Below are 16981 nucleotides of genomic sequence, written 5' to 3'. Positions count from 1 at the left end.
ATGCGTGCTTTCCTATTAATGTGTGACTCTTCTTTCTATATTACACTCCCGAGGCCCTCTAGCACACCATCTGGAAGCTTCCAGAACGACCACCAATAAGCCTACTCGCATGTGACTCATGACTGGCGTTAAATCAGTGTAAATACTGCACACGTTTAACCCAGCACTAATGCAGCTGGGGGAGAGGAGGGCTGCACAGATCTGTGCAAAGTGTTTCACGTCTGTGATTTCAGCGGAGCGTTTTATGCCACATGTCCCTTAATGTCTTCAATAAAGGGGTTGCATGATCCGTGTGTGCGCACAAGCTGCGGCACCGAAGGCTAAGCGTAAAACAAGGCGATAAATAAGATGCTTGCAAATGTTTTATTAATGGTGCTTGCGAAAAAACATCTCTGTTACTTACTTAAAATTCTTAACCTAAAGTATTAGTGCGACAAACATAGAAGATGTTCAAATTGGGCTGCTTGATGAGGAGATTTTTTTATTTAGCATGGTAGGTACCAAGCCAATAGGAAGTTCGGAACCATCTGGGAATGTCCAAAACTCGACTTTTGAAAGTGTGTTGCTTATGTTTTTGTGTCACTAACTCAAATCTTCTCTTGTTTTCACAGGTGATCTCTGCGCTGTCCAGAATCTCCCACCACAGCATTGCGCAGATCAAAGGCATCAGGTAATTCACTTCCTCTAAACTTGCTAATTAAGTTTCCTTTCAGTCCCGGTGTGTACACATGTCTTTCCATCTTTTATGTGGCTCCATTCAAAGCCCTTGAAGGAAAAAGTGGTTGGCACACACAACAGCATATCTGCGAAACCTGCGTGCCCGTTCCGTCCGGGCCTCCATGAAGCGTGTGGGTCTCGCTGCCCTCAGGTGTTTTAGTGGGGGTCAAACCTGCCTCCCTGCTTTACAGGCAACTGGGATCACTTCCTGCCTCATTATTTGCCCAGTCTGTTCTCTCCGCTCCGAAAATAAAACCTTTTATCCGACAGGGTAATGAGCTGATGGAGCGACCCATTAGGCCTACTGCCAGAGCGGGGTGGAGGCGAGACGGGACTGCTATTAGCCAGCACAGCGTAACCCGCTGAGAGCTGCCTAAATCACTTCCTGTCCTCACCGGGCACACTGCCGCAGAGGGATGGCCAAAATATTGCCTGTTTATTTGTCACAAGTCAGGACCCAGTCATTCTAGTGGAAAAATAGAATAATTCTCAATTATCGTCAGGGACTTTGTGGGAAGAAATGGAGCTAAAATGCATGGCTTATAAATGTTGTTTAAAGTAATTTGGGGACATGTTGAACCTGGCGTTGAGTGTGAATAAAGTCAATTTCGCACATTGAGTAAGTCTTCCGTACAAACTATTCTGGGGAGTTCACATAATTTCCTGTCATGTACGCAATGAAAGACGGCTTTGTATTCATCGCTGCTGTGGCGTGTGTCGCAGCTTTGAAACGGAACCAGCAAGCCGCTTTTGTGGTTAGGGCAGTTGTACAGCCTGTATCCTGGGCTGACCCGGATTTTTTTTAAAGCCCTTTATTTTAGGCCCTTGGTGGTGTGTTGTAGTTATGTGGCATAGAATGAATATGGCACTCCATTTTATTTTCTCTTCCAGCATCTCACAGAGCGAGAAATGTCTCACTTTTGTTTGAAAACATTCCTCGCACACCCTTTTGATTCATTTGGAACTGGTTAGAAATCCGTGTCCCGATGGGTTTGAAATTCAGCCATGCGTCACACAAAATGCAAATCAGTGTTTGCAGAACATGATTCACTTGCTCTTAGCATCAGTGCCCTAAGGCAAGAAAAGAAGTATAGCATAGCATCTCACCACTCACTATTTTCATCCTCACTGCCCTTTGACCCCTCAGTTTCACACCTCGGTTTCATTAGACTGGTTGAATGCCTGTTTGTTAATTAGCTATCATAGAAGGTCTGGTCACACAGTGCCATTATAGAAACTTATCTGCAGTCTGTCTTACTGCAACTGTGTTTTTTTCAATTGTGATCACACATTCTTTATCTGAGCTCCTGACCACAAAAAAGTCCAGCAGATGATAAAATATTACTCAGTGTTTATTGTTCAAGAGTAATGTGTGTACTGTTACAGATTGTATTAAAAGTCATGCACCCCTTTAGATCAAAACCGCTGCTTTTACATATCCAGGAATCATTTTAATAATAAGGTCTTTCACCTGCTCTGGGCAGCAGGAACTAGGAAGGTTGATGTGTATGTCATTCATTCGTTCCCTCTGATTTCATCTTTTCTATCTTATATTTGTCTGTCTGAACGGTCTCTTATGAAGCTGATGTCTCTAAACAGGAAGTCACCTGCTGAGATCATAGTTCTCATCAGCAGTCACTTACTGATAGTGGTTTATGTTTTTCTGTCCACGTGGTCAGTTCGGCCTCCGTTTTATCGTAAATGCAACCAGACTGCTGTCTGTCAGTGCTCTGCGGCCCCCTGTCATTGTTCTGCACTGTGAAACTGCTGTCCTGGACGTGTGGCAGTAGGTCTTTTTTCTGAAGTGTGGTGAGAAGTAGCGTGGCTTTATTGTATAGGTCAGAATGTGGACTGTGCATGTATTGTGCTGGGATTGCAGGGGTTTGCCGCATGTGTGAGATGTGAAACAGATGCTTACAGTCGACTCGACGGGGGTAATATGGGCTGCAGGGAGCAAAATGTCAGGATGCTCTTTCTTTCTGTTGTGCTGTCCTTCTTTCTCCTTATTCCACTCTCTCGTTCTCTTTTGCATAACAGAAACAATGCCGTTGTATTTCCAATGCATATAGAGCATAGCTTCATATAAAAATTGCGAAACAAAAGTATCAAGTAATATTCACATTAATTCATTTTGAAATTACAAAAGTGATATGTTGTCACATTTGTAATACTATTTTTGTCTTTTTTGTATTTTGTAATAATATTTGTCTTTTTAAAATTGACTTTTTATCTTAAAATTAAAAATATAATAACTACACATCTTTATGCAGACTATGTACTGTACGTAGATTTATTTATATGCATTTTTTTATTTAGCTTATTTCTTACAGGATGTGACCCACTCGGATAACGCCCATTCATGCATAAAGTTACAGTGCACACTTTAAATATGCACTTAGATCCATGTACAGTACATAACATCCTTCAAACATACACAGGCATCTTGAACCCATGTACACATGTCAACTGCAGTACTTTATGAATCTCTCACTGTGAGAATCAGCTTCTGAGTCTGAGCCAGTGGAATGATCAGATGGAGGCTCTCGTCTAATCATATACCAGTATGAGCATAGGATCAGGTGCTCTGAACTACTACAGGCAGATTACTGATGATTACACTACATTAGGGCTGTGTATCGCCAACAACTTTACGATACGATGTGCATCCCTATACAAGGCCACGATGCGATACGTTATTATGCGATACATTATTATGCGATAATAACTTTTTTATTACATTTATCATACGACAGATTTACAGCAAAATATACTTGCAGAAAACTGCCATTCATAACTACTTATCCGTTAATCTGACAAATCAATGCATAAAGTAGCTTTGAGAATGAGTATAAAGTTGCAAAAGATCAAGTCCTTATACAGAGACCCTTGTTTCAAAAACAGGGTTTCTAGGCTACATCATATGTGTGCATGTGTTTTACAAATAGACTATATGTCTAACGAATAAATATGAATAATTGCATTGACCTGCAGTCAGAGTAAATAGATTTCATTAAATAAGAAAGGGTTGAATTGAAATAGATGACGTATTTCTTTCTAGATGTCAGATTTCTAGATATAATATTAATGTATGGGTGCTGTAAGATTTAAGCCGGTCTTTGCTCTTCACTTTCTATTACACGCACATTTACTGTCGCTCTACTACTTTAATACTTTTCATGCATTATGAGCGAGCGGCGCGTCACTGCATCCCTCCAGCGGCGGGAGTTTCATTTTTTTTAATCGCGTGCAATTGTTTTATAGTGGATGAGGCAGAAGCAGTGCTGCGTCATGTGTGTGTTGAATTAGCACCTACACGACACTCACTTCGCCTTAAACGCAACCGTTTAAGTGAATGATACGAGAATGCGCTTTCATGTTTAACTTACTGCACTCACGGATGCAGAGAGAAGGTGAGCGAGCGCGCTCTTCATGATCACATGCGGGTCACATGAATATACTGTAGAGGGGCTCCGATCAGATCTTTATACCACTAATAATTGTTACACAATATTTTTGCGTAATAATTGGCTAATTTTAAAAGTGCTGCAGAATCGATACGGAGGCAGATGTATCGATGCGCGCATCGTGAGGAGCTCATGACGATGTATCGCCATATCGATATTTTGAATACAGCCCTACTCTACATTGCTGTCTACTCTCGGCTTGGATTTTGCAAAGATTCTGAGAAAATAGTGAGTGAGACATTAGGAGGGTATAAAACACTATTTATAATCTCCAGGATGATGGAAGAAGAGAGGCAGAGTGTGTGCTATTATTGCTTTTGCAAGCAAGCAGTCTTTTGATTTTCATCTGTCAGTCAATGAAACAGATGATTCAATTCAATGGCCCTGAGGGTCAGAATATTGCAATTTATTATAGTGGGTGAGGTCTTTTGACCGGGATTACTGTGTAGCTACCAAGCATCTATCCATAGCACAACAATGCTGGGTTACTTTCAACCAATAGTTGGGTTATAAAGGGACAACCCCAACCATTGGGTTAAAAATGTACTTTTGCTGGGTTGTTTTAGCCCAAAATCCTGGTTTGTTTTAACCCAAGGTTGTCAAATATTAACATTTTTGGGTTAATTTAACCCAACGGTGGGGTTTGTCCCTTTTTTACCCAATCATGAGTTGAAAATATGAAATAAATGCTAATGCCTTGGTCACCTGATATCTTTAAAGCTTTTGAATTTGCTGAAGTTCTTGTGTGTGTGTCCATAATAATGTAGAGATTTATAGATTGTTTTAGTATTGCAATGAGGCTTGAGCTGGTTTTGTAATCATCTTGTCGTACGGTTTTACATCTCAAGGAACATACTAGAAAATGAATCGGTTTTGCTTTTTTCACCTGGACATCTTTTGCTCACTCCATTGAACAAACTACTTAACGTTTCAATATTCTCAAAGCTCTTCTGAGCCGTCACTTTTAGAATAGAGAGCAAATATCTGTTTCTGTGAGATAAAACCCAGGGATACTGTTTGGTTGGACACGTGAAATTGGAAAGAGACTGGTGTGTCTGCCAAATCCAATTAAAGCTTGTGTTGGCCTGATGCATTTAAGGCTGAAATCACAGAGTTGCAGCTAGCTTTTATCTTATTGTGATTTCAAATGATCAGGTTTGTTATGGTAAGTTGTATTCAACTAGAGAGACAGATCACGAGTTTGTGTGGAGCTGGGTGCACATGTCTTTGTACATGTGTGCCCGTGTACATCTGTATATATTGTAGGTTTAGGTTGCTGATCCAGACTCATGGCAAAAATATTAATATTCACAAGATGCGCCACAGCCGTTACAATGAATGGCGAGAATGCAATGCTCAATATGGCCGCTCTAGCGAAGGAAGTCCCGCCTTCCAGTAAAATGAGCCAATCGTCAATCAGTAAAGATGATTCTCTGGGGCGGGGCTCACGTGAGGCGCTTGCCAGCCTGTGCACAGGCGCAGTAGATGAGGCGACCTCGAAAAAGGTGATTTTTAGCGAAATTTAAGCTTAACAAACCAAAGTTATGATACAGTTCGTGTCATATTTAATTATTGATCGGAAATATGCTGTTTAATTTGGATTTTTGCCAGCAATTTTACAAATATATGCCTTGCCCCATTTACGTAGATAGGGCTGTGGACGTGCTATGATGTAAATAGCTGCCCAGAGGCGTTGCAAACATGGCCGCCGAGTGGCACGACTTCCGTAAACGGACTTTGCTCATGGAATTATTAAGAAGAGGTGACTTTCAGAGAACTCTATACCAGCAGGTCGATCTTTATTGTTTCATGTGTTTAAGTTTGTTTTTCCAAAGAAAATGTTGAAGATCGTCATGAATATTAACATGTAATATTTTAACTTGAATGAAGCAGATCTCATGAGACTCATAATGGAAGGAGATAAGATGATATAGCTTCTCGTGTAAAAATGAATTTGTTACAATTGTCTTGAACTAATAATCATTCTGTTTGGCCTTACTGATGGATATTTTTGAAAATATGGAACATACAATATTTCAGTTTTAGCTAATATGAGTATTAGGCAGAAAACAACACTTTTGGAACAGCAGATATTGACAAGTACAAGAAAAAGGTGAAATGATTCATAAACACATTTCTTTTTAAAATGGGCAGTTAAATATTTCTTTCAGACCATTGACTGCCTAATCAAAATAGCTTCTATTTAAAGTCTCAAAGCACTTACTAATGCTTATTAAAAACCCTTTGAGATACGGTAACAAGAGAACATACTGTATAAACCATTAGTTTATTGTTGCTTTAAAATTAAAAACAGACAGGAGATTGTGGAAGCAGTGTTTAATTTACTTGATTCATTAGCGTGACATTTGTGCTCAGGTTTAACCCAGTTTTATGAGAAAGCTCCTGCAGATGATGGGAAACGGTCCTTTTGAACCGGAGATGTTTCATTAGTGATTTACTTGATGAAGCCTGGCAAAGAAGCTAATTATCTTACTAGCATTCATTTATTCCATCATGCTACACAACATCCTTTTGATGTGAATTCTAGTCTTTAATATTCAGTCTTCACAAAGCTTTGTTTTGGTAAGAATGAGTCAGATTTTAACATAGAGACGCAATCAGATGTGAAAGGAACACTTATTCTTTCAGGCCTAAGACATCATGCATCTTTTTGAGGGTTGTTTTTCTGTCCACGATGACTCTGATGCACCCTAATGAGAAAATGAATGATGTGGCCGTCACCGTCCATCGTGGCGATACAATTGAGATTGCCATGGCGAATTTTTTTCCTGTCATTGCATGCATTTTAGGGAATCTTTATGACCCAGTAGCCTCAAGATGTTTTCTGCCTAGCACAACCCGGTAAACCATACCACTTTGTGTCGATTTTTCTATACATTTTATGCATATATCCAGAAGGTCTGTGGCTGTCTAAAGCAAAGTGTGACATTCTGTTAGTTGTCAGATACATCCCTCTGTACCATACTCTGTCTCTTTTGTGTTGTAGTCTAGAATTAAGGTGTGAGGGGTTCGTCACCTTGTCATTTTTATTATGTGGGTGAGGATGGCCCAAGTCACCATTGGTAATGAAGGGGGACGTGAGTTTCTGAGACTGAAACAAACAAGTGACAGTTTACATAGATCATGTGTTAAAGGCATGTAGTAATATGACTGAAGGTCACAGATTTTAATACCCTATAGCTCTCTCTATCCCTCTTTTCTTTTCTCCCTCAGCAGTGCTGTTTGACAGCTCTGTAGAGACACAAATCGTGTAGTTATGCTTGAAGAATGGCTAAACGTCAACCAGATTTCTGCATTTTCATCGGAAAATCTGTGCCAAACTTGCCGCCATGGTGCTAAGGGTGCTTTTGCCAGGGTTGTTGCTAAGGTATTCTAAGTGTATTTGGTTGCTAGGTGGTTAGTTACAGTACAATGAGCCTACCCTACATCTCTGTTTTAAAATCAAAGATATAATAGTGATGCTTGCCCTACTAAATGCCACTATGAAAACACAAACACAGATAGGCTTTTTATAGAGGAGGCTCCTCATAAAAATCGCTTATTGTGCCATTTCCATCCTGAAAAATGTGGAAAATGAAGTGCAGATTCGCCCATGTTAAGAATTGCCTCTTCTAGTCATAATCAGATCTATTAAACCTTGTGACATTGAGACGTGCCCTACACACGCTAAAGTGAATGTGACAAGCTTTGCCTTCAAATCTCTTTATTTTCGGAGGCTCATGTTTTTTGCATGTTGCGCGGCACCTTTGCCCCCACACGATGTGTGAGATTAAGTGATTTGATGAGATCTCTGGAGGAACAGGCGTGCCATTAATTGAATAATTGATCAGTTGCCTGCTTTCTGCTTTCTAATTGGACCTCAAATATTCGTGAGCCCTGGATTTAAAACCCTGGCGGGTCAGCTCTCAGAGGAGTGCAAAGTTTGACCCGCAGCTGTCGAGGAGATGGCTAAAGTATTTGAGTTTCGGTGTTCCTGTCAACCTGCAGGAGCTTGTGTCATTCAGGCTTTTCACTGCGTCTGCAGTATTCTGTGGAAAATCAGATAAGTGCCTTTTAAACATCTGTCACATTGTTACAAGTGTCAATCATGGAGAAGGTGGACCACTCATAAATAAACCCACCTGTTGAATTATGGATGTTGAGGAGTGAATCGCGCTACATGACTGATGGATATTCTTTCTTCTGTGTGTGTGTGAGGGCTGTGTGATAGCTAACAGTTTTTTCTTCTCTCCCCAGGCCCTTTCCATCAGAGGACACAGCACTGAATGAAGATGATGTGTACCGGAGCTTGGAGGAGTTGGCAGAGTAAGTGGCAATTAGGAAAACAGGGTTCCTAAAATGGGCAGGACTTAACTGTCCAGATGTTGTTTCTAATTGATCAAGACCAATTGGTCTAAATCGGGGGTTCCCAAACTTTTCAACACGCGACCCCCAAAATAACAGTGCCAGGGACTCGAGGCCCCCACTATCCTCAGAGTTGGCTAAAGTATACAAACATTGCGCGCAACTGCGCACATGCGCTAATTAGGTCTATCCAAACACGCGCATAATGACAACACAAAAGAACACAGTCTAACATAATATGACTTCATAGTTATTCACTCATTATTTGACTTGTTGTTATACATAAACCATGAACTATTACTACAGATGGTCAAAGTTCATCAAACTGATTTGGGTGCTGATGGATGTCCTCTTTATGCAAACGCCGGCCTCTTTTCATACCTGAGGACGATGGCCTTTCTGTCTGCTGCGCTTCTCCGCCCTCCTCCACTGGCCTCCCTGCGTTGCTTTGGTCGAAATTTAGACAAAAAAACATCCTAAACTTAAAGCCGGATAAAATAATCTGTGTGCACATATGGGAATGTTTAACGTGGTGCTGTAAATGGACTTGCTGCACCTGACCTAATGCAGTTGCTAATGTGACGTAATCACCTCAGGGGTCACGATCGAGGGGGAGCAAATTCCAAAAGGCTGATGGCTTTTCATTTGCATGGTTTTATTTTTTACTTAACTACTATTTTTATGTTTTGTTACACTTATTGATTAAATACGCTATTCCTAATAATAAAAAATGATTTCTGGAAATCATCTTGCGACCCCACCCTTGCAGCCTTGCGATCCACTGGGGGTCCCGACCCCTACTTTGGGAACCCCTGGTCTAAATGATAATTCTTCCATTTTAATTGTGTTTTAATATGAAGTTCTTTAGTGTTGAGGTATAAATTTGGCTTGCTGCTCTGGTTACCATGACAATGCAAGCCCTGTGCCATGCTCAGAGCATGGCCGGCTGTCAGTGTGGGTGTTAAGTACAGGGTGCTATGGAGGGGTGAGGAGAAGAGGAGGGGGCTGTGACAGTGGTGACAGGCCTGATTCTTCACTGATTAATGGAGAATAATTAGACAGCGGGATGGATGGGTGTCATTCATCTGCAGAGGACAGTGTCACACTTGCTGGTGTGTTAGCGGAGGCTTCTACAGGTGTGAAGTTCAATCACTGGTCAAATGGCCTTATTATAGGAGCCGTCCATAATAGACAGGTTGTGGACTTTGTTAGGAAAGTATAACAGATGTGTCTGCTATATTTTTATTAGGGATGCACCGATATGTAAATTTTGGCCGATGCGATAACCGATAATTCTTTAACATTGGAAGCCGATAACCGATATATTGGCCCATATACAGTATCTAAATATTAATATAAAATTCCTTAAGACTGAAACAAAAGGCAAAAAGTGGGCAACTGCTTTTATTTGAAAACATTCACAGCGGAAAACAAGGTAACCATTAGTTCTCTTTTTTCCCCTGAAAATCATGTACCAAGCCTACTTTACACTAGTTAACGATTCTTTAACCTTCAAACTTTTCTGGTATATTTTTTATTTAATAAACAAATATAGATGTTCTTCCAGAAAAATGTCTTCAATAGCCACATGTCTAACAGGTCTCAAGACAGAAAGCTTCAGACAGCAGTCTGATTCAAACAATATGCTTTTGTTTCTATAATTTACACATTCATAAATACTGTACGTACATACTGTACCTACATCAGCAATATTTTGATAATAGCAGTAAGTGAATTACTGAACTGTATTTTAACTGCGAGCAGCGTGCAGATGAAATAGTTTAACTAGAGGAAATTATGTAAGATTTATCGACTTTAATATATCGGCATAAATTTGATTATCGGCCGATAACATTAAAAATGACCATTTATCGGCCGATACCGATATGGCCGATAATTTATCGTGCTTCCCTAATTTTTATTAGCATTTACATTTTCAACATTTCCCGTTTTTTGTCTGAAAGAATTAAATCTAATTTCATATTAAGAACGCACTGTTTGTCAGTACAGCATATGTCCTGTTTATATATATTATGTATATATTCCAAATAAAACTTCTGTGCAAGCTACAACTTGTTGTCGTAATTAGGGATGTAACGGTATCAACATTTCACGATACCATAGTACCTCGATATGAAGACTACGGTACGATATTTATTGGATTTTGTGCAGGAAAAAAAACAAAACAAATGAAGACTTGGAAAAATGTGGCATAAGTGTTTATTAAACTATGACTGAACAAAGATCACATTTATTATTTTTAGATTAGGTCATTTTAAAGTGTAAAGAACAGTAATAGCATAAAAATTAATAACATAAAAATTGAGAACATGAAACATGAAAATATTAAAATGAAAAAAGTTTGAGTTGTTTGTCAACTTTTAACAACTCACAACCAGTCAGGTACTCGCCTCATTCACTGCTTCACTCACTGCTATTTTTTTTTCTCCTCATATCATCATGAAACTTTTCGGGGTGATGTAACAAATGGCTCTTCATATTAGTCGTATTCCCCGAATTGTACTTCACCGCAGTCTGGCAGTGTCTGCATATTGTTTTTTGTCTGTCCGTCACCTTTTCTCGTTTCTTGTTACAGAAAACCGAAATGCTTCCACACATGCGATTTATAATTCGCTTTAGCTTCAACTAGAGGTGGGCAGAATGGCCAAAAATCTATTTCAAGGAATGAGTCATTTTATTTCACGGTACGATATATTTCATGAAACAATCTCCCATTATAATTCTATATTTTATACCTCATTTTTCTTAGATTGATTTAACTAATTTATTTATTACAGTTCATTTAAATGCTCACCATAGTTAAAATGTAGGTAAGTTATGAAAATGTACTAAAGATATCAAATTAAGTTCTGATAATCAGATGTATTATTTATTCATATTTATCTTCTGGCTATATCATATACAGTAGGAAGATAGACAACATATATAACAATAAAGTATGAATATGCACAAACAATGAGAGTACAGTACTGTAGACTACTGTTATAAACTGGTGTTCATGGGGTCTGTACTGTAGGTCTTTATCGCTCTTCACTCTCTATTAGATGAGCACTTTTAGTGTGTTGCGACTCTCTGTCTTTAGGTTTGTTGATTCTCGGGCTTGTTTTTGCACTGCGAGTCTCTGGTGACTCCTCACGCGTCTCCCAAAACTGGAGGTAGAAGCGCGTCACATCAAAGCGATCGCGAGCATCATCACGCATTTCAACGCAAGTTTCACCTTGGCTCGCCTGAAGTTAAACTTTATAAAACTATTAACAGCTTTTCAAAACAACCTGATTTATGAAATACGTGTTGAGAATGAGCTTTTTTAAACGCTGGTGCAGATCCCTGCACGAGCACTGCGGGTGAGAGAAGCGCCGGACTGGAGCAGATCACTAAACTACAGACTGAAAGAAGGTCAAAAGAATGTTTGATACGTTCATTTGTTACGGGTGGATTAATTCATTAGTTTTTTTCAGAATAGTGCCTAATTTGCAGAGCGCCGAGTTAACCACGCCTACTTATTTACATTCCGCGGAATACATGGAATAGAAAAATCTCTTACGGTTGACATTTTATTCCGCGGTAATGGAATATTCCGTCATTCTGCCCAGCCCTAGCTTCAACAATTTGTAAATCCGTTTCTATGCCACTAGCGGCATCCGCCCTTTTCGCTCAACTTGATCTGTAGCGGGCGGCAGCAGAGCGCAGAGGATGATGGGCACGCATGGGTTGATGGGAATTGTAGTTCCCGCTTCCCTCAACTCGCTCCATTCGGCTGAAAAAACTACACTTTGCCTGGAAGATCTATCGTCATGCGACCACGATAGTAACGGAAAAAAATGCTATCGCGATACTTCGATATTTACAATACCGTTACATCCCTAGTCGTATTGTATTGTTAGGGCCAGGTGTATGTGAGGCCATATGTAGACCTTTGACATTTCTAGCGTGTGCGGTCTTCTGCGCTGATCCAATTTGACAGGACTTCAGGTGCTGCTTTATATGGCCTGAAGTGATTGCTGACCTCCTTCAATGTTCTCGATATCCGTCTGCCATCTGACCGCTCTTCACATGCAGATTCATGTGGAAATACATCTCTGTTTCCATCTCTGAGGTTAAACCCACACCCAGCACACTCAATGTACTGCCGGTTATGTAATAGTGTATCTGACAGAATTAATGAAACTACCCATCCGTGTGGACCCATGACCTTTTACAACCATAAATATGGTTCAGTTCAGTTCCGCTGCAGTCTGATTAATGGAAAGGTCCCATATATGATGCACTGGGACACAGTTTAACAAGCGCTTCTCTGAGCTTTCTTAATTGGACTGTGATATCATTGTCTGCTTTAATGGAAATGGAAATGTGCATGAAAGGCCTGCAGAGCTGCCAAAGCTCAAACAGTGAGTCACCATCATATGGCTTCAATAGGTTTGTTCATTTAAGTGTTGTGTCTGTGTTAGATTGAAGATGTTTCTCAACAGCGTGCCACGCGTGGGGCCGATCAGGGATGAAAAGACTGTCTTTCAGTGGATGAAGTAAAGAGGAATAAAGGGTGGAAAAGTGCTAATCAAGGTGCTTTTGTGAAACGTTAATGGTGTTAAAAAGGCTCTTTAGTCTCGAATGAGAGAGATGACCTAGACACTGCTTTTTAAAAGAGCTTCTAAAAGCCCTGTAGACGGCTCTCCATCATGCTGGTTATGGCCAGCATTTTTAAACAGTTTAAAAATAAATTGGGCAATGTATAAAACACAGTCCTTAAGTGGTGTTTTGGCTTTCATTTTACATTTTTAAGTGTTTATATTGTGTGTAACTTAAATAAATAAAAGTGACCGTAATGTAAAATGGTCTATGGTCATGTCCAGGCAGAAAAACCAACCATAATGTACATGTGAACTCCTTAGTGCCAGTTATGGTTAGCATTTCAAAGGTTTAAAAATATTTTTGTCATCTTTATACAGCCCGCTGCTCATTGGTTAATGGCTTTGTGATTTAACAGTGGTTCAAAAGGGAGCTCCATCACAAAGTATCGTCTTTATTTTCCTATCACCTCAGTGTTATGACAAGCTAACCGTCCCTGAACCAGTGACTGGGTTTTATCACTGTGTATTCAGGTGTGCGCTAAGCTGAACTGACTGCTCTTGGTAATTGAGTCGTATGAATATGGAAGGATTGCAAATACAGAGTTATTTTGAGCTAATTTGTGAGTTCACGTTTAATATAACCCAACTTGATTTCCCAGTATCACTGCCTCATTTCACTATATTTAATGTGTTCACCCAGAAACTGACAAAGCATGAAATTGTTCAATTTGAGCGAACAGGCCGTGTTTTTCAGTCATATAGCAATCAGATATCTGGATGTACATCATGTCAGTAAAGATTTACTCTATCCGAACCGATTGCTGCTACAGTATGTTATGTTCTTACCAGAAGCATTATGGGTAGTGGAGCCTCAGGCTAAAGCACTCTGAGGGATAAACTGCAGCTTTTGGCAGCTGTCTCTCCAGACACCCCGGATTGGATGATGGACACGTTTAAAAATGTAATGAATCCTCAAATATAGTACAGAATGTCTCAACCAGGTAGTCTGGAAATTGTAACCATATATTGTCTCCTTCAATATATGCTCCATCAATATATGGCTTACTTTCAATGACAGCTGGCTGGAAGAGGAGAAGTTCTAATGCTATATTGTTTATATATTGCACATACTGAGACGCGTGGGGCGTTAATACACAAGTTCAGAGGTCTGGATTTCTATTTAGCAATGGGTTGCAAATATAGTTTGTTTACATATAACAATGCTACATATTTGGAATAAAACACATTATTCGTTTTTTATTGACAAAGGTGACAGTTTTAATTACAATTAAAATAAATGCAAAATGTATTTTTATTGTAAAAGCTATAGTCTAATGACTTTTTAAATGTCTTTGCTTTATTGCTGTTTTTTACATTTAGGGTTCCATTAAAGTCTAGAAGAAGAACCCATAACTGCAATGTTTGTCTTCTTTCCAGACAAGTGGGTAGACTAGAGAAAGCCCTGCCTAATCTCTACAGACCAGGGAGTTTTCTGAGTCAGGGTCATGCCTTATAACAAATGTTAAATATGTGAAAACATACACAAATTTCCACCACGTCTGCACTTTCCAGTGTGTTAAACTTGACTGCAACACATAGGAGTCATAGAGTCACTGGCTGGGTCAATGCAGCAGATATCAAGCAACAATCAAATGATCTTTTTACGTTCTATGCCTTCAGTCTATATGGCGTGCGTACTTGAGGCATCTGCCAGTGTTCATTTTTTCATTCACACGGAGTTACTGGGACCAGCGCTGAGTTTGAGATGGATCCTTTGCCATGCTCTAAACATGGTTTTCCCTTATGGGTTTGTGGTTGGCTAAGCGTAAGAAAACGTTCAAGAATGCTGTTATACATGTAAAATAAGCGCTAGTGGTGTCAGAGGAACCTCTATGGTTGTGATGGTTTCGACAGCTTGAGACCACAAAATGTTTCATCATTTAAAATGTCGGCCCAAACGGAACCCGGCTACCCGGTTAAAACATTCTTTCCGCACTTTAAACATTTAGATGGACTCAATTTTCAATCATACAGCAGTCTAGTCTATCATATTTTTCCACTGGCAGTTTCAGATGTATGTTATATGTGTTTAATGCCTGCCCACCACACCAGAACCATAGATCAGATAATCCTACATAACATTAATCTGACAGACAGCAGGGCTGGTCTTTAAATGATAGCATTCCTATATGAAGCAATGCTCTTTTTTTAACCTCATAGGGTTTGGGGTTTTATGCTCATGGTAGGCAAAGGGTTGTGGCCCTTAAGCATTATAGCTTATAATGGGGTCATGCCATTGCGTGCAAAAGCAGACCTATTTTTGCCATCCAGAGTTAAATCAAAACATAACCCCGTAATTCAGAAGCGACAAAGGCACACGCTCTGCTTTTTGTGTCAGATTTTGTCTCCAAATAGTCTACCTAACACACACGCGACCTCAAAATCTACGCCCTACACATAACACAGCTAATGCTTGTCCTCCGGGATTTGAGGTCAGAGGATAAAGCTTTCCAAAATCTTCCTCTGTTTGAGAGCTGTGTGATTCAGGGAGATTTTTTCTTTCTTTTCTCTGACAGACAGCGGGTCTGGAATCAGGGAATGTCAGCTCGGCTAATGAGGGAGGACAGCTAGTCAGCCGCCCCTCAGTGTGAACTATACAGCCTCAATTAATACTTCAAACAATCCTCTCTCTGTGTGGACACAACGCTGAATGTTAGATTGAGGACAGCACCTTTCCTTTTTAATAGCTTGTCCATTTCCTACCGTCTGTGCAGATATGAGCATGCATGTCATGTTTTGTCATTTAAAAAGCCATTTGAGTCAGGTAATTATTTTGAAATTAGCAGTTTTGTGGTTCTTTCAGAGGCTCGGGAGTTTCAAGGCAAAGGTTTTCTTGTCTGTGTACCATTCATATTAATAATAAAAAGAGGATTTAATAAAGTGCGCATTTGGACATTTCAATGTCTTTTGAGATGTTCTTTTGTGGCACGGATTGATTGACATCACAGTCTTCCACAAAACTTTCCAATGGCTTTATTGGAATTAAAGGAGTCATATGACACGGCTAAAACGAATATTATGGTTTGTTTTAGATGTAATGCAATGTGTATACACGATTTAAGGTTCAAAAACGCTGTATTTTCCACAAACCGTGCATGTTTGTATCTCCTCTTTGCCCCGCCTCACTGAAGCGCGCAGATTTTTTACAAAGCTCATGGCTCTGAAAAGCGAGGTGAGCTATGATTGGCCAATTAACCAGTGCGTAGTGATTGGTGGAATACTGCAAGCGTGTGACGGAAATGTAACGCCTCTTACCATATTTGGAACATCAGGTTCCAAAGCAATTGTACTGACAGGTACGCCCACCTTACTTGCGTATACATTTGGGCGGTCTTAGTCAAATCATACCACGAACTGACATAGATTTGTGGGGGTGTGGTCACACGGGGTCGTTTCAGGCAGGTCTGGGTGAGCATTCACTTTTAGATAGAATACATCTTTTGTTCCGACACTTTCATTTTTGCAATTATACGTGTCTAATACATGCATGGGCAACTTATAACACACCAAAGACACAGAAAAACACGTGATTTGCTCCATATGACCCCTTTAAAGATTTTGAATAATAAGGACCAGCTTACGTATAATACTTGCGGTTTTATACATTATTTTACCGTAAATTTGCCTTTAGATATAATTGTATGAAATTACTGTAGGCACAGTCATATACTGTAAACTGGTTATGGTGCTTTAGAATGCTGTGAGTCTGTAATGAATAAGAAAAAATCCAAAAATATAAGCAAAATTTGAGGAAAAAAGTAAAGGAGCAAAAACACAGCCAGATGT

General features: G+C 39.8%; 1 protein-coding gene across 9 annotated transcripts in view; it reads left to right on the top strand.

Moving 5' to 3' along the window:
- The window catches only part of vav2 (vav 2 guanine nucleotide exchange factor), a 146241-nt gene that overhangs the window by 98140 nt on the left and 31120 nt on the right, over window positions 1-16981 (top strand). For all 9 annotated transcript variants that reach the window (XM_057360645.1, XM_057360643.1, XM_057360642.1 and 6 more), the window contains exons 3-4: window positions 612-670; window positions 8439-8507. In XM_057360645.1, coding sequence (XP_057216628.1) covers window positions 612-670; window positions 8439-8507 — 128 coding nt within the window. The remainder of the gene's footprint in view (window positions 1-611; window positions 671-8438; window positions 8508-16981) is intronic.

The sequence above is a fragment of the Triplophysa rosa genome, linkage group LG19, assembly GCF_024868665.1.
Source record: "Triplophysa rosa linkage group LG19, Trosa_1v2, whole genome shotgun sequence".
NCBI classification, from domain to species: domain Eukaryota; kingdom Metazoa; phylum Chordata; class Actinopteri; order Cypriniformes; family Nemacheilidae; genus Triplophysa; species Triplophysa rosa.
Note: the sequence above shows the minus strand (reverse complement) of the source record. Positions and strands in the feature narration are given on the sequence as shown.